Source organism: Brachyhypopomus gauderio, chromosome 6, assembly GCF_052324685.1.
Source record: "Brachyhypopomus gauderio isolate BG-103 chromosome 6, BGAUD_0.2, whole genome shotgun sequence".
In the NCBI taxonomy this organism is placed as follows: domain Eukaryota; kingdom Metazoa; phylum Chordata; class Actinopteri; order Gymnotiformes; family Hypopomidae; genus Brachyhypopomus; species Brachyhypopomus gauderio.
Genome location: NC_135216.1, coordinates 18,387,095 through 18,404,319, shown reverse-complemented (window position 1 = coordinate 18,404,319; position 17,225 = coordinate 18,387,095). Strand labels below are relative to the sequence as shown.

The 17,225-nt window shown below is 41.3% G+C and overlaps 2 protein-coding genes across 2 annotated transcripts; one reads left to right on the top strand and one right to left on the bottom strand.

The window, feature by feature from the left end:
* Window positions 1-9,605: 9,605 nt before the first annotated feature.
* LOC143517145 (hemoglobin subunit beta-like) lies at window positions 9,606-10,427 on the bottom strand. Its single transcript, XM_077009321.1, has 3 exons — window positions 10,268-10,427; window positions 9,963-10,185; window positions 9,606-9,841 (listed from the first exon to the last, which is right to left on the bottom strand). Exons 1-3 carry the CDS (start codon window positions 10,357-10,359, stop codon window positions 9,710-9,712), a joined length of 447 nt encoding a protein of 148 aa, XP_076865436.1. The 5' UTR covers window positions 10,360-10,427; the 3' UTR covers window positions 9,606-9,709.
* Window positions 10,428-11,617: 1,190 nt separating this feature from the next.
* On the top strand, window positions 11,618-12,623 carry LOC143517146 (hemoglobin subunit alpha-like). The gene is made up of 3 exons (XM_077009322.1): window positions 11,618-11,780; window positions 12,020-12,227; window positions 12,408-12,623. The coding sequence occupies exons 1-3, from the start codon at window positions 11,686-11,688 to the stop codon at window positions 12,534-12,536; spliced, it is 432 nt and encodes a 143-aa protein (XP_076865437.1). The 5' UTR covers window positions 11,618-11,685; the 3' UTR covers window positions 12,537-12,623.
* Window positions 12,624-17,225: the final 4,602 nt, after the last annotated feature.

Here is a 17,225-nt window from a genome sequence, read left to right as displayed (position 1 = left end):
CAAGAGCAATGACTTCAAGTGGTCATCCAACTGTGAAGATGAGTGGCAAAGGCTCAAGAGCACACTGACCACTGCGCCTGTATTGACATTCTTTGATCCGGCAAAGAGAGTTAAAGTGTCTACAGATGCGTCTAAGGATGGGATTGGTGGAGTACTTCTACAGGCTGAAGGTGAGCATTGGAAACCAGTGGCATACGCATCCAGGTCCATGACGGAGACAGAATGCAGGTATGCCCAAATAGAAAAAGAATGCTTAGGATTAGTTTTTGGGCTAGAAAAGTTCCATAGCTACATATACGGCCTTCCTACATTCACTGTAGAGACTGATCATCGCCCACTAGTTGCTATCATCAAAAAGAATCTCAATGAGATGTCGCCTAGAATACAGCGAATGATGATGAAAATGCAAAGATATGATTTTGAACTTATCTACACACCAGGAAAGCACCTAATCCTTGCTGACGCACTGTCAAGAGCACCCACAAAGTGCTATGTAAGCACAACTGAAGACGACATTGAAAAACACATTAACATGGTATCTGGTACACTCCCTGTGTCAGACACAAAGACCAGGCAGATCGCTGAAGCAACAGAAAGAGACACAGAACTACAACATGTCATTGATAACATGCAGAATGGATGGGCCACAGGCTCATGTCCACAGTTTTACCACATAAGAGGTGAGCTGAGTGTGGTGAAGGGGCTGTTATTGAAACAAGATAGGATGGTTATCCCACAGGAGTTAAGACAGGATATAATGAACAGGGTTCATGAGGGACACCTTGGTGTTGAAAAATGTAAGAGAAGGGCGAGAGAGACTGTGTTCTGGCCTGGAATGAATAAAGACATTGACCAAATGGTAAGCAGATGTGAAACATGCCAGAAGTTCAGAAACAAGCAAATCAAGGAGCCCATGACTATAAGAGACATACCAATAGCACCATGGTGTAAAGTAGGAATGGACTTGTTCCATTTTAAAGGAAAGAACTACCTAGTTATCATTGACTACTATTCAAATTATCCTGAAATGGCTTTACTGTCGAGCATTTAGTCCAACTGTGTAATAACACATGCAAAATCAATCTTCGCCAGACATGGCATTCCGCAGATAGTAATGAGTGATAATGGACCGTGCTTTAATAGCAAGGAGTGGCAAGACTTTGCAGAAACATATGACTTCAAACATATAACGTCTAGCCCTCTTTATCCACAGTCCAATGGTAAAGCTGAGAAAGGAGTTCACATTCTGAAGCAACTCCTAAAGAAAGCAGCTGATAGCAACTCAGATCCGTATCTTGCTCTACTTAGCTACAGAGCATCACCATTGGAGTGCGGGCTATCCCCTGCAGAGCTACTCATGAAAAGGAAGCTTAGGACAACACTACCAAGTTGCTCAAAGCAAAAGAAACATGCTAAGATGGAACAGAGGCTAAAGCTGCAAAAGATGAAGCAAAAGACTTTCTATGACAGGACAGCCAAGCAGCTTCCATCACTGTCAAGGGATGACCCAGTCAGGATCGAAGGTCCTGAAGGATGGACTACCAAAGCCACTGTTCTTCAAGAAGTTGCTCCACAATCCTACACGGTGAGAACTGGAGAAGGACAGATCATCAGACGGAATCGGCGCAGTCTTCTAAAAACACCAGTGACTGTCACTGACCAAGAGTCAGGCAATGCACAAACTGAGTCTGAATCGACGTCTCCGTTTTCTGCAAGTTGCAACACAGACACAGACACTGAGGCTCAAATGAAAACACATACTCCAGATGAAGCAATCATAAGAAGATCTGCAAGGGCAATAAAGAAACCTGAAAGACTGAATCTATAAAAAAAAAAAAAAAGTTTGGTTAATAGGCATGTTTATGATGTCTTGAGTAATGTTCAAGTTTCATGTTATGCAGGATTGTTTAGATAAAGAATGGTAGGTTAATGACTTACTTTGCACTGTGAGTAAGGTAACTTTTATATAAAAAAAAAGGTCTAGTGGTTAGTTACATGTTCATTCACCTGTCAAGTATGTACTTTAAAGAAAGAGGGATGTGGTGATTGGTGTTATATCACTTCAGACCACTAGGTGTCAGTAATGGAATATGGAGCATGAGGTAGCAAAGCAAGGAGGTAAGGAGATAGCACGAGGCGTCATAGGCAGTGACAATATTTCCTGTAAGGCACAACGATTAATAAAGATAAAAACTACAAAGGACACATCGAATTCAGTTCTTTATTAAAAAAGAAGAACATAACACTTAGTTGACTCCGCCTCTGCAGCTGCGCTGGAAAATCTCCGCTAGTCGAAAACCGAACCACCGATTTACATACATTTATTCATAATTACGCCGCAAAAGTATCATTGGCAAAATGACAATCATAAAAACTAACAACTAATAAGTGTAGAAATGTCAAGTATAAGAAAAAAATGAGAAGAACTCTAAAATTATTACCTTTGCAAATTTGACCGATCGTATATCAAAGGTATAAATAGGGCACACAATTAACCTTTCACCCTTCATTCACCATGGCTAGCAAACAGAGGAAGCGGAATTTTCTGGCGACAGAGCTGAGCCAAATGGTGGACGAAGTGGAAAAAAACAAACGCGTTTTGTTTTCTAAAGAAATGGGAAGATATTGCTAAGAATATCTGTGCCGTTAGTGGCATAAAAAGATCGGGTGAGGAGATCAGGAAGAAGTGGCATGACTTCTCCAGTCAAGCCAAAAAAAGGGGGGCAGAACTGAGAAAGGAGAGGGCTAAGACTGGTGGGGGTCAAATGTCCACAAGTGCCCTTACAGTTGAGGAGGAAAGGGCACTTGGGATACTGGGCCCCACAGCCACTGAAGGGATACCAGGGGGTATTGATGTATGTCTGGGTGAGATTCCCTCTACCCCACCTGAACCTGCATACCCAGGATGTATCAGCAGTCCTGAGGCCTCTCCAGGGCCTTCCTGTGCCCAGGCCAGAGAGGGAGATCCACCAGCAACGACTCTAAATACCTGTGGGTGCAGTGTGGAGCTCGTTGCATTAGAAAGAGAAAGGCTGCAGCTCAAAAGGGAAAAGCTCCTCCAAAAGGAGAAGCAACATGAAGAGCAGATGCAGCAGAGAGAGAGGCATCATCAGGAGCTGCTGGAACTGAAGAGGGCCAAACTTGACCTCATGGCAAAGCAGCTGGCAGTAGCGGAGTACCAGATGAGCAGGCCCTCAATATCTGTTCCAATTATATTGCCCTCTGAAGAAGGTGAGATACTTAACCAAGTAACAATAGTAAATGTTAATATACTTTATTGAATTTTCACTAAAACATCTATGAAATAACTCCCATTTTGTGGCACTGACATTAATACATTTTCCTTCCAGATCCCAGTACTAGTACCAACACTGGGTAGGTTTTAGGGAAGATGGAAGACCTTTTTGTTAATTTTTTATTTATATTTTTTTGCACATGGTGTTTATTGAAAATAAAACTTGAACCACAACAAATGCCTCCGAGTGTATGTTTATAACAAAAATCGATCACCCACAGATCACTTATCCAAAGTCTTTTATTTTTTGGTGCATCTAGGCAAAAACATTTCTTATAATTTGCCTTCGGTTGTCCAGGCCAGCCTGGTAAAGTCCTTCTCTCCTTTCTCCTGCTAACTCTACCAGAATATTTATTTCCTCTGTCTCCTCATCATCCTCATCATCTTCCTCTTCTTGCCAAATAACCAATTATATTAAAAAAATATACTTTTGATATATATTTTTCTGTTTTGCATTCATAACATATACTTTCTGCTCTTGGATTTACTTTTGCTTTTGTGGAACTATTGAAACAAAAATCACTCCATAATTTCTGGAGGTGAGACTGAGAGAAGAGCAAGCGAGAAAAGGCAAAACGAAAACGAAAACGGATTCTTCAAGAATATTAAACCCAAAATAGACTATTAAAAACATAAATATTCTGTTTACAAACCTGCTTTTTTAACTCTCAATATTAACGACAGTTTTCTCAATTACAAAACGCAATTTCTTGGTTATGGATTCTGTTTTTTGATTCTCAAAAATATAGGACCTATTTTGACGCCATAGTTTTCAGCAGAGGTGGGGACTCGAGTCACATGACTTGGACTCGAGTCAGACTCGAGTCATTAATATTAAGACTTTTGACTTGACTTGAAAAAATATTCAGAGACTTAGACTTGACTTGGACTTTTACACCAATAACTTGGGACTTGAAATGGACTTGAACCTGTTTACTTGCAAAGACTTGATTTTTTTTTACCCCAAATCTAAATTTTAAAACGCATATTAATATTTATAAAGTGCGCCCCATTAATTTCATTTCCGTCCTTCTGACGCAGACCGGTCCTCTGCTTTTCCACACTCTGTACGTGTGTGTGCATGAGCTGCAGCACAACCAATCAAATGGGGGGTTGGCGAACGTAAATTTTTACCGGGAGGGGTGTAAAATGGACACAAATTAAGTATTATATCGCGATCGATCGATCGCCAGTGGTTGGTGCCAGAGCGAACTAGTAATTCATTGAATCATAGATGTGGATCAGAGGTAAATAAACTAGATTTTTTTCCGGCGTGAGAAATCGGATGTGTGGCGTGAGAGCGTGTGAAGACGGTCAAATGCGTGTGTCTCACGCTCAATGCGTGAGAGTTGGCAACCCTGGGTTCTGTATCTGAACTCGGGGAAGAGAGCCTCTCTCTGTCACCATCATAATATCCAGTTCTATCTCAGCATGGATTGTGTATTTGAAGACATCTACGTCGAGAAAAAAATATATTGACAAAAGTGGAGCGAGTTTTCAGCTATGGGGGCATCATTCATCGTGCACAAATGACATACAGACTTTTGGCCAGCAAATGCAATGCAGAATAGTTTACTGAAATGTCTAAAGTTGCAGATTCCTGTTAATTGTTCAGTTCTTATATTTGTTTGTCTTGTGTCACTCACACATGGACACACATGTTCTCCAAGAAACCAGATAAGAGAAGAGAGGGAAAATGCTGTTATGGTTCTTTGTATTGTACTGTGAAAATATCAGCACTTTTTATTTGAACATGGAGTTCTACTTATGACTTTTTCACAGAATATTTATTTCTGGAAAATTGTAGTTTAAAGTATGAATATTTTTGCAGCTAAGTTTAACAAATTGAACTGTGCAATAAAGAGGTGTAATTAAAATTTTTTTTTTATACTTCGTGTTTTCAGTTGCACACGTTTTATCAAGATTTGAGGAGAATACAGATTTAAAAAAGAACGCATGTCTATTATTTACATTTAAAATATACCTGCAACATTGGTAAAAAAAAAAAAAAGACTCGAAAGGACTTGAAATTCCAAGTTTCAGACTTGGGACTTGACTTGACTGTTGCCTGTCTTGACTCGAGACTTGACTTGACTTGAGTGTCTTTGCTTGAGACTTGACTCGGGACTTGAGGTATAAAGACTTGGACTTACTTGAGACTTGCAAAACACTGACTTGGTCCCACCTCTGGTTTTCAGTCTGGTTTGTCATCGTTCAACAAAAAAATAAATAACCATCCAGACAAATCTCGTAAGAGTGCATTTGATTGTGGTGGGATAAGAAGTAAACATATAACATGTGCGTGATCCATACAGTATATACACTAGCTGCTGTACAATACGCATGCTGATCGAGCACTACGGTGTAACAGCGACCTCTAGAGCCTGTCATGTGGTAAGGGCACAACGCTGATGTAACTGTGTCCATGGCGCTACAAACGTTAAATCAAAAGTATAAAACAATCAGTATTGCTTTTTGTACCAGCAGGTGGTGCTCGTGATATTTATTTCTATGAAATTCAAAATTATGAGAGTCTAGTCTAGTTAATAAACAGTCTGTGCCGTATTTAATAGCAGTTTGTGCTTTATTATGTTACCAGGTCTGGGTGGGTGTATCTGCAGGTCCGGTACCAGGTCCAGGTGAGTGTATCTGCAGAGCCGGTATTGGGTCAGGGTGGGTGTATCTGCAGGGTCGGTATTGGGTCTGGGTGGGTGTATTTGCAGGGTCGGTATTGGGTCTGGGTGGGTGTATCTGCAGGGTCGGTACCAGGTCTAGGTGGGTGTATCTGCAGGGTCAGTATTGGGTCTGGGTGGGTGTATCTGCAGGGCCGGTATTGGGTCTGGGTGGGTGTATCTGCAGGGTCAGTATTGGGTCTGGGTGGGTGTATCTGCAGGGTCGGTACCAGGTCTAGGTGGGTGTATCTGCATGGTCAGTATTGGGTCTGGGTGGGTGTATCTGCAGGGCCGGTATTGGGTCTAGGTGGGTGTATCTGCAGGGTCGGTACCGGGTCTGGGTGGGTGTATCTGCAGGGTCGGTACCGGGTCTAGGTGGGTGTATCTGCAGGGTCGGTATTGGGTCTAGGTGAGTGTATCTGCAGGGTCGGTATTGGGTCTAGGTGGGTGTATCTGCAGGGTCGGTACCGGGTCTGGGTGGGTGTATCTGCAGGGTCGGTACCGGGTCTAGGTGGGTGTATCTGCAGGGTCGGTATTGGGTCTAGGTGGGTGTATCTGCAGGGTCGGTACCGGGTCTGGGTGAGTGTATCTGCAGGGTCGGTACCGGGTCTAGGTGGGTGTATCTGCAGGGTCGGTATTGGGTCTAGGTGAGTGTATCTGCAGGGTCGGTATTGGGTCTAGGTGGGTGTATCTGCAGGGTCGGTACCGGGTCTGGGTGGGTGTATCTGCAGGGTCGGTACCGGGTCTAGGTGGGTGTATCTGCAGGGTCGGTACCGGGTCTGGGTGGGTGTATCTGCAGGGTCGGTACCGGGTCTAGGTGAGTGTATCTGCAGGGTCGGAATTGGGTCTGGGTGGGTGTATCTGCAGGGTCGGTATTGGGTCTGGATGGGTGTATCTGCAGGGTCGGTATTGGGTCTGGATGGGTGTATCTGCAGGGTCGGTATTGGGTCTGGATGGGTGTATCTGCAGGGTCGGTATTGGGTCTGGATGGGTGTATCTGCAGGGTCGGTATTGGGTCTAGATGGGTGTATCTGCAGGGTCGGTATTGGGTCTGGGTGGGTGTATCTGCAGGGTCGGTATTGGGTCTGGGTGGGTGTATCTGCAGGGTCGGTATTGGGTCTGGATGGGTGTATCTGCAGGGTCGGTATTGGGTCTGGGTGGGAATGGCAGCATTAGTTCATCTACAGGTAGTAACCGAACATTCTCTGGCATCATTCCTTTGGCCCTGTTATGTTAGAACCCAACTCAGCAGGTTTGTGACTTCACTTCACTTGTTACTCATCTTTAATAAACGCTCTGCAGTATGAAGGCCTAATCAAGACAATCTTCCTTTAGCATAAATTAGCATTAATATTTATTAGCAAATTTGATCACTTCTAATGCAGGATTTACATTAACGTGCAAAAGTAAATCTTGTTCCAGAAGCACCTTACCTTTGCACACTTACACACCGATTACCAAAAATAACTGATTCAGATTGTTGAAACTTTTTACAGTTATTGTAACAGGTCGGTCCACACTTTTTTAATTTATTGCTTTCCGTTCAATGAAAATGCAATTCAATGTGAATCAAATTGCATATGTATATAGTATCATATCTAAGGTCACAATTTCTAGTAAAATGTGGTAGTTTTCATATTGTATTTTTATACTGTTATGGAATGTTTTTTATCTCCCACAATTTGTCACTAACAAATAACAATAAACTAAAATACAAAGGATTATATTATATTATATTATATCTGCCAGTCTCCTTTTCTTTCTCCTGCATTTGTGATCATGTCTGTGGTGAGTGTTCGACTGCATGATGTGTGTTTGTGGTCATGTCTGTGGTGAGTGTTCGTCTGTGTGGTGTGTGTTTGTGGTCATGACTCGTGGTGAGTGTTCGTCTGCGTGACTTGTGTTTGTGGTCATGTCTGTGGTGAGTGTTCGTCTGTGTGGTGTGTGTTTGTGGTCATGACTCGTGGTGAGTGTTCGTCTGCGTGACTTGTGTTTGTGGTCATGTCTATGGTGAGTGTTCGTCTGTGTGGTGTGTGTTTGTGGTCATGACTCGTGGTGAGTGTTCGTCTGCGTGACTTGTGTTTGTGGTCATGTCTATGGTGAGTGTTCGTCTGTGTGGTGTGTGTTTGTGGTCATGTCTGTGGTGAGTGTTCTTCTGCGTGACTTGTGTTTGTGGTCAAGTCCAGAGCCGGAGTGGCTAATCGGGAGATTCGGGAGGATTCCCGATGGGCCGGCTCATGTCAATCTCTAGTTTGGGCCGATTGGGAGGGGAAAATAATTTTGGGCCGGATTTGGGCATGAAACTCAGGGGCTGAAAAAGTGTCCCACTCCGGCCCTGGTCAAGTCTGTGGTGAGTGTTCGTCTGCGTGGTGTGTGTTCGTCTGCGTGACGTGTGTTTGATGTCTGTGGTGAGTGTTCGTCTGCATGACTTGTGTTTGTGGTCATGTCTGTGGTGAGTGTTCGTCTGCATGGTGTGTGTTTGTGGTCATGTCTGTGGTGAGTGTTCGTCTGTGTGATGTGTGTTTATGGTCATGTCTGTGGTGAGTGTTCGTCTGTGTGATGTGTTTATGGTCATGTCTGTGGTGAGTGTTCGTCTGTGTGATGTGTTTATAGTCATGTCTGTGGTGAGTGTTCGTCTGTGTGACGTGTGTTTATGGTCATGTCTCCTGGTGGGTGTTTGTCTGTGTGATGTGTTTGTCTCTTTCTCTGTGTTCTCTCTCTTTGTATTCTCATCTCTCTGTGTTCTCTTTCTCTGTATTCTCTCTTTCTCTGTGTTCTCTCTCTCTTTGTAGTCTAGCTTTGCATATTCTCTTTCTCTGTGTTCTCTCTATCTGTGTTCTCTCTTTCTCTGTATTCACTCTATGTTCTTTCTTTCTTTGTATTCTCTCTCTCAACATGTTCTGTCTTTCTCTGTGTTCTTTCAGCCTCTCTGGTCCAATTTCCCCTTTTGTTTTGGCATGTCAGTGGTTTGGGTTTTTCAGGCATAAAAATGCAATTTCAAATACAACATATTTCAATTGTCAATTTCTAACTATTTCTAAATTTGTCACAATGACATCAATATCAAACCTTCCCAAGTGCTTTGGTTGTGCCTTTTAGCTATTTTTAAGAATAACTTTAAGAATAAATGCTGGTCAATACATGGCATTAGCATTTTGTACAGTTTTACACATATAAACATAAACTATCACTATTTTTCGTTAAAATATATATTTTTAATTTTATTAGAGAAAATATGTTTTTGGGGCAGCATTTTAAAAATAGTTTAATTATTTTATTTACAAATTAAATTTGTAATAAATCTAAATCATTCAGCTTCATTTTAAAAGCAATGGAGAACATTATTATAAGATTATATCGAAAAAAAATCCAAAAATATTTTACACATTATTGTCACAAGTTGAAATGTTATGGTTAGGGTTTGGGACCGTAAATGATGACTTTGAATACCCTTAGTTTAAGTGCATTATAATTTAAATTTAATTAAACTATTCAGTATTTATTTTTATATTATTTTGGACCACAGTTTGAACCAATTCTGTAGAATGGACCATATAATAATTTTAGTCATTAAAATCGTAAAATAGTCGGTAAAATAGTTTATTGTATTGGCGAAATAAACAGCACATCCATTCAAATGCTTTTAAATCGTTTATTCGTTTGCAATAAAGATCATTTGGTCAACAGCCTGATACCCCAATGATCTTACATGGTGCTGTTTTCCTTTCTTGGCTACAGGAGCCTAATGATACTGTTTGCCTAGAGCAGAGGCCACAGCAGACAAGAACTTCTCAATGGCCTCCTGCACTTCAGGGGTGAAGGCGGAGTGTCCCAGCTTCATGGCAATAGTTGTGCTGATGCAGTGGGCAAGAAGCTGCAGGAGACAACATAAGACATCGATAAGCATTCATCACTGACATCAAATCCTAACCTAATTGTGGCAAAATGCGGCCATTTTGTGCAAGGCTTCAAATCCAGTGATGCCTGATGCCTACCCTGAAGTTGTCGGGATCCACGTGGAGCTTCTCAGAGTGCATCGTGCTCAGCGCTGCGTAGGTGCCCTTGAGGTTGTTCAGATTCTTCACGCCTTTTTCCAGAGCTCCCATGACAACTTTACCGTGCGCCGCAACTTTGGGGTTCCCCATAATGGCAGCGGGGCTGGATATATTTCCAAAGGCGGAGAAGTATCTCTGTGTCCATGGGTATACAATCAGGAGCCTGAAACGAGAGAGCAGATTAATCTAAAGTAAGAATTCGGATTCACGAATCAGTATTAGAAACACGCAGTGTAAACAGTTACCTTGCAATAGCATGAGCTCCGACTTCATCTGCGTGGAGCTGACCCCACACGCTGACGATAGCGCTGCGCTCGGCGTCTGTGAACTCAACCATAGCGACGTTTTAGGATCTTTTTCGATTACTTGATGATCAGTAGAAATCCCTTGCGCAATACAGAATGCGGGTACAATTTATTTAATTTCATATCTCCGCCCTTTAGGCAGAGCGCGGTTTGATTGGCTAATTTTGCGATGACCGTAAAGTCTACGTGACTGGACATCTCAGATGGGATTCGGGCCAACATGTTTGCCCTTTTTCTTAGTAATCATCGCAATGAATCTTAAACATTAAGATTTCAAATTTTATAAATGCTGTTGAATTGACTCGCCGCCGCTGTTCCCAGTGTTTGGTGTGTGCTATAATCCTAACCCACCCTGTACAGTTCTGAATGTGGGAATCAAATCTTTACTGCCATTTTCCTTCACTGTTGTCTTTACTGTTTGATAATATAATTCTCTTTCACAAATAGACTTCTATACGTATCTAATAAATGTACCTGTAGATTAATTTCAGTGCTGAAGCAACGTTGCTAGTTGTTTCAAGTGGGCCAGATGATGCCTGTATACATGTGTATAACATATACATATATAATCTACTTATTTATTATATAATTTTATTTATTTATTTATTATTATTATTATTATTATTATTATTATTATTATTATTATTATTATTATTGTACATACAAATTAATGCATTTACTTTATGTAAACGTGCACAAGGTAAGTGCACAATTTTGGTGCCAACAGTTGAACTGCAGTTTACAATTGATAAAAGCTGAAGTGTCTTTTTTGAGTTGAATGTTTTTTTTGTTCTGTTTTGACATATAAAATTCAGAGCCTGCTTTGCAAATACGTAGAAGGATTTAGTTGTTGGAAATGAAATTCATAGAGAAACAATCAATTAAGGGAAAATTCTTATTCGTTATTTAAATGTTAGCAAACTTTACACTGGCAACACTTACTTTTTTAATTGACTAAAATGTGCTTTTTGAGTTGCCTGAAGTGTGCTTTGAGTTGATTTGAAATGTTTTTATTTAGTTTTGCTTGGACTGAAAATGCAGCCTGTTGAGTCAGAGCCTCCTTTGCAAATAAGTAGAAGTATTTGGCTGTTTAATGGAAATGTTATTGATAATCTATCAATTAGGGGAAATTTTTTATTTGTTATCTAACTGTAAGCAGACTTAATACTGGCACGATTTTGATTAGGCTGGGTGGAGTCCAATAATAACGTGCGTCAGAGGTGTGGTTTGGATGGGGTTCTTGGGTGGGTCATTTTCTAGTTTTATATAAAAATGGAGTCTAAGTCTTCGCTTGATCATAAGACATTCCTGAACATTTCCGAAGTCTGAGTTGGGAAGAAGAAGAGAATAGCGTAAAGATGAGTCTCACTCCTAAAGACAAGTCTGTGGTTAAGGCCTTCTGGGGCAAAATTGCCTCCAAGGCCGATGAAATCGGAGCTGAAGCTTTTGGCAGGTAATTCTCTGCGCATTCACATTGACGGAGAAAACTACAAATGTAAATGTAAACTGTGAGTTAGTGAACATATGTTGGGTTTAGTCGAGATTACTCAGAATATCATGCACTTTCTTTTTGCATGTGTGCCTTTTGCATTTTAACATTTTACTCGATTAAATTTGCTAGTAGATCTGTAAACCCATGTTTGTATGATGTAACTATGTCTAATCTGTACTAATCTGTACTGTTTCCCTCAGAATGCTCATCGTCAGCCCCCAGACTAAGACCTACTTCTCTCACTGGTCCGACCTGCACCCCGGATCCGGTCCCGTCAAGAAGCACGGAAAGGTTGTGATGGGCGGAGTCGCTGAGGCGGTTTCCAAAATTGATGACCTTACCGGTGGGCTGGCCGCGCTCAGCGAACTGCACGCGTCCAAGCTGCGGGTGGACCCTGCTAACTTCAAGGTACTCTAAATAAATATTTCGCGTATTGTAGTAGATAAATAGCGATAATATTCTGAATTCCGAAGATGGTAATATCAAACCCTAAATATACTTTAAAGCGTTGTAGTGTCGATTAAAAACTGGCATGCCACCGCTGTAGTTTAAGTGATATACATTTATCTGCTTTCTTTTGTATTTCAGATTCTTGCGCACAACATCATACTGGTGCTGGCCATGTACTTCCCTGCGGACTTCACTCCTGAGGTGCACTTGTCTGTAGACAAGTTCTTCCAGAATCTGGCCTGGGCTCTGTCCGAGAAGTACCGCTAAACCGTACGCGCCAGAGGAGTATCCAATGATGCAGTTCCATCCTGACATAATCATGTCTGAATAAAATCACTTGGTCAATACACAAAATGTTTCATTTGGTTTATTCAAACAAACGAATGAATGAATGGACGTATTAATGAACAATATAAAGGTGCAAACTGAAAGGGGAAAGGTATGCGTGGATACTTAAAAGTGTTCAACATGTTGGATTTCATGGTGTTAACCGCAATTCAAATGCGACAACAGCTCCAGCGTTGGCATTGACCACTGAATCTCTGAACCGTAAATGAGCAAATAAAGATATGGTGTGCAACTTATAATATAAAATACAAATAATTATTATAACGCACTGCAAATCAAACGAGAAATACTAATGTTACAGGGCACCAATATGTCAATGAACTATAATCAATGCGCCGCTATGTATCTCTGCAGAGACAGTCGTGTAATAATGCCGTGATATTTCCTCTACAGTTCAACGCCAAGCTATGTTAATTAGGCTTCTTTCAAGTGTACCTTAATTACTGCGAGAACTCGATGTGTTGGATATTTTATTACCTTATTTTATGGATATTCATATTGTGCTCTGGGGGGAGGGATTAAGCAGCATTACGTTCACTACACGCGACTCTGATGCTGATGTTGCACTGTGATAGTAACCATGGGAACCGTTCACTCGATTAGAACCGTTAAAAAGGGTTGAAAGGTTTAAAGAAAAAGAGTCAGTGGTCCATGTTATACTGTAATGTAGGAATATACGACCACATTACAGTAATATACCAAAATGTATATACAAATACCACTGAACAGACACTACTAGGACACAGGAGGTCTATAAAGAAACATTTACAAAATGAGCTTCAGTGTATACCAAACAAACATAAGCATTTAAACCTGGGCAGCAGATCCACAGTAAGTTATTTCAAGGCAACAACACATCACTAGTGTAGTATTAGTGTAGTATATTGTAGTAGTACATACTAGTGTAGTATTAGTGATCGTACTGCACAAGAGTGAAAGATGTGCCGCTCATTTTTTCCTGTCTCTGAACTTTGAATAACTTTTAAAATGTGATAATTTCAAAATAAAGCTATAATTTACTTTTTGAAATATCTTTTTCTTTGGGCCCCTATCTTGACATGCTTGATAAAAAAAATGCTTTATTTGTATTTCTTTTGACATTGTGACGGTGGGTGCGGCGTGAAGGACGAGACACTGAATCCTTCTTTGTAGCAACAGACGTCACTTTAATGAACAGATATTGCGCAATAGCGCACGGAGAACAGAAACAGTCACACAGCAACGTGTAGACTGTAGACAACGACAAGCACAGGACACTGCGCGAGCGCACATTAAATAGACAAACCACATTAGCCCCACGTGATCACGAGACGATTCACAGGTGAGACTTATAAATCACACGACAAAACCCCAACCACGTATATCCACTGACGCAGACAAAGCACGTGGACAACGTATACACACGCCCAAAAGGGAGGGGCCGGGGTCCTCAACGTGACAATTATTTGTAATTTGACAAAATGTCTTTTATTTTAAGTATTATGACAATAATTACAAGTTACATGCTTTTCTCTTTTTTTGACAGAAAAAATACAGTTAAATTAAAGTGCATTTACATCTATCAAATTAAATAAAACCTCTATTCATAATTAAATAAATCAAATACCCAGTCTGGTAGACATTCAGGAACTTCAAGTATTTTCTTAAATAATGTTTATATCGCCACCTTGAAAATGCAAATTTTTCTTCAGCTTGCTCCTGACTCGCCCTTTCTGCCTCTCCTTCGTTTGTGTCGTGTGTCACTGGTGTGCTTTGGCTCTGATTGGCTACCATAACGCTGCCTTAGCCAATCGCTTACTGACTTGTTAAGGTAAAAAGGTGTTACACCGAGAACTGTGACCTATCGAGATCTGTTACTCCTCACTAACCTGGGCAGGGGTCCGCTTGGATTACTATTAGTATATCAATATATAGTAACCCACCGCTTTTAATGACCAGTAATGTCAATGGTGTTGTAACAACAGGAAAAGTGAGGTGAACAGTGAGGTGTGCAGTGAGGTGAACAGTGAGGAGGTGTGTAGTGAGGAGGTGTGCAGTGAGGAGGTGAGCAGTGAGGAGGTGTGCACCGTGGAGGTGAACAGTGAGGAGATGTGCAGCGAGGAGGTGTGCAGCGAGGTGTGCAGTGAAGAGGTGAGCAGTGAGGAGGTGTGCAGTGAGGTGTGTAGTGTGGAGGTGTGCAGCGAGGAGGTGTGCAGCGAGGAGATGTGTAGCGAGGAGGTGTGCAGTGAGGAGGTGAGCAGTGAGGAGGTGTGCAGGGAGGAGGTGAGCAGTGAGGTGAACAGTGAGGAGGTGAACAGTGAGGAGGTGTGCAGTGAGGAGGTGTGTAGTGAGGAGTTGTGCAGTGAGGAGGTGAGCAGTGAGGAGGTGAACAGTGAGGAGGTGTGCAATGAGGAGGTGTGCACCGTGGAGGTGAGCAGTGAGGAGGTGAACAGTGAGGTGTGCAGTGAGGAGGTGTGCAGTGAGGTGAACAGTGAGGAGGTGTGCAGTGAGAAGGTGAGCAGTGAGGAGGTGTGCACCATGGAGGTGAGAAGTGAGGAGGTGAACAGTGAGGAGGTGTGCAGCAAGGAGGTGTGCAGCGAGATGTGCAGCGAGGTGTGCAGTGAGGAGGTGAGCAGTGAGGAGGTGTGCAGGGAGGAGGTGAGCAGTGAGGAGGTGTGTAGTCAAGAGGTGAGCAGTGAGGAGGTGTGCAGTGAGGAATGAACTTCATAACTATCTGTATGTCACCATTCTCCCTACTCTAGTCACACAGGACTCTTAGCATTATTTAATTTTATTGTGTAGAAGATCAATCTTTACAGGCAATCAGAACACTGTAAAAAAATTACTGCCATCCGAGATAAGTATCCAACATACTCTGATAATATTTAACTTAAATTAGCCCGTTCTATATAGACTTAATCTTGCCAGAAATGCCCCCAATTTTTCCATAGAGACCAGTAGATTTGTACAGAGAGGTTAACAGAATGGAGTAGGCTTGTCACGATACTAAAAATTACAACTTCGATACGATACTTAAAAAAATATTGAAATTCGATACCATTTTCGATACCAGTCAGATACTGTGCTAATTTCCGTTTTAAAGCCTTTTTTTTAACAAACAAATGATGTTGCTTTGTGTTTGAAAATGCTTGAAATTGTAACTTCATTTCACAACAAATAGCTGTCTGACTGAACAGTTCTCTTGTATTACGTTAACAAATACGAGCCTTTTGTAATTCCAGGAGGAAACATGAGAAAACGTGAAGACGTTAAGATTGAGCGTTTGAAAATAAACAACCATTAAATAATGTGATAAAAAAGCGAATAATTTTGAGTATATGTATAAAAATTTAACTTATCCCAACAAACATGCAATGTCAGAAAGACGTTAAAATCATGTCTGTATCACATCGGTCATTCCAGACCCATTTTTGCATGTCTGGTGGACGTTCAAAACTGGTTAAAAATCTGGCAGTGTGACTAGGACCTTAACTTAACTTAACATGGACGTCTATGACGAGTTTTCTATCTGAACGTCTCACTAGGACCTTTATTGGATATCAGTGGACGTGCAAAAACTGCAACTGAACGGCAGTAATAGACATTCAATTGAAATGGACCTTAAAAGTGACATACAAGTGTTTGAATTCCACAAGGTGTATGAACCCTGCAAACATGACTTTGTTCATCGCGCTGAAGCGCGGCGCACGTGAGGTCATGCACCTCTCGAATTTTATAACTTCGCGCGCACCGCGCCTCAGTGCAATGAACAAAGTCATATTTGCAGGGTTCATACACCTTTATAAGGTGGAATTCAAACGCTTGTACCAATATTTCCCAGCACGTTAAACTTAATTAAATTAAATATTTATACATATACTCAAAATGATTCAAAATATTGCGCTTTTAATCACATTATTTAATGGTTGTTAATTTTCAAAACGCCCAATCTTAACGTCTTCACGTTCTCATGTTTCGTCCTGGAATTACAAGAGGCTCGTATTTGTTAACGTAATACAAGAGAACTGTTCAGTCAGAAGCTATTTGTTGTGAAACGAAGTAGTTACAATTTCAACATTTTCAAATACTTTAGCCTAAATTGCAGCACTTTTCAAACCTGAAACACTGAAACACAAAGCAGCATTAAAATTCGTCAGGTAAGTGTTCATTCCCCTGTTGTTGAGGGGTGTTTCTTTTATACTACCACATATCGTTTCGGACAACACTGCAAAGCGGAAAGTATAAACGCGAGGTTCGCGCGAGGTGGGCGGAGTCAAGCGCTATGGTCACTCAACCAGGCTTTAGCGCCCTTCGTTGAAATGTTCCAAAAACACTGCTTGCAAACTGGCTTGTTCATGTCCTTCGGTTTTCCATCTGTATCTGCTTTGAATCCAACAGCACTGCGTTTGCTTTAGCTGCCATTTTAGCATTACAAACTGTCCTGCGCATTACGGAAGCTTGGGTGGGTCAAACGAAAGCGCATTTTATGTAAAAAGAATCGATACTTAAAAGAAACTATTATTGTACCGTTTCAGAATGTTCAGTATCAATACGTATCGATATATCGATTTTTTTGACAACACTAGAATGGAGTGGCGGTTACACAGCTGTAAATAAATAAACAAATCC

Excerpts from the sequence above, each read along its gene's own strand:
- LOC143517145 (XM_077009321.1), bottom strand. The coding sequence starts at position 10,359 with ATGGTTGAGTTCACAGACGCCGAGCGCAGCGCTATCGTCAGCGTGTGG. Across the intron at positions 10,186-10,267 it reads GGAGCTCATGCTATTGCAAG|GCTCCTGATTGTATACCCAT; the intron begins GTAACTGTTTAC and ends CTCTCGTTTCAG. Across the intron at positions 9,842-9,962 it reads TGGATCCCGACAACTTCAGG|CTTCTTGCCCACTGCATCAG; the intron begins GTAGGCATCAGG and ends TGTCTCCTGCAG.
- LOC143517146 (XM_077009322.1), top strand. The coding sequence starts at position 11,686 with ATGAGTCTCACTCCTAAAGACAAGTCTGTGGTTAAGGCCTTCTGGGGC. Across the intron at positions 11,781-12,019 it reads GGAGCTGAAGCTTTTGGCAG|AATGCTCATCGTCAGCCCCC; the intron begins GTAATTCTCTGC and ends TGTTTCCCTCAG. Across the intron at positions 12,228-12,407 it reads TGGACCCTGCTAACTTCAAG|ATTCTTGCGCACAACATCAT; the intron begins GTACTCTAAATA and ends TTTGTATTTCAG.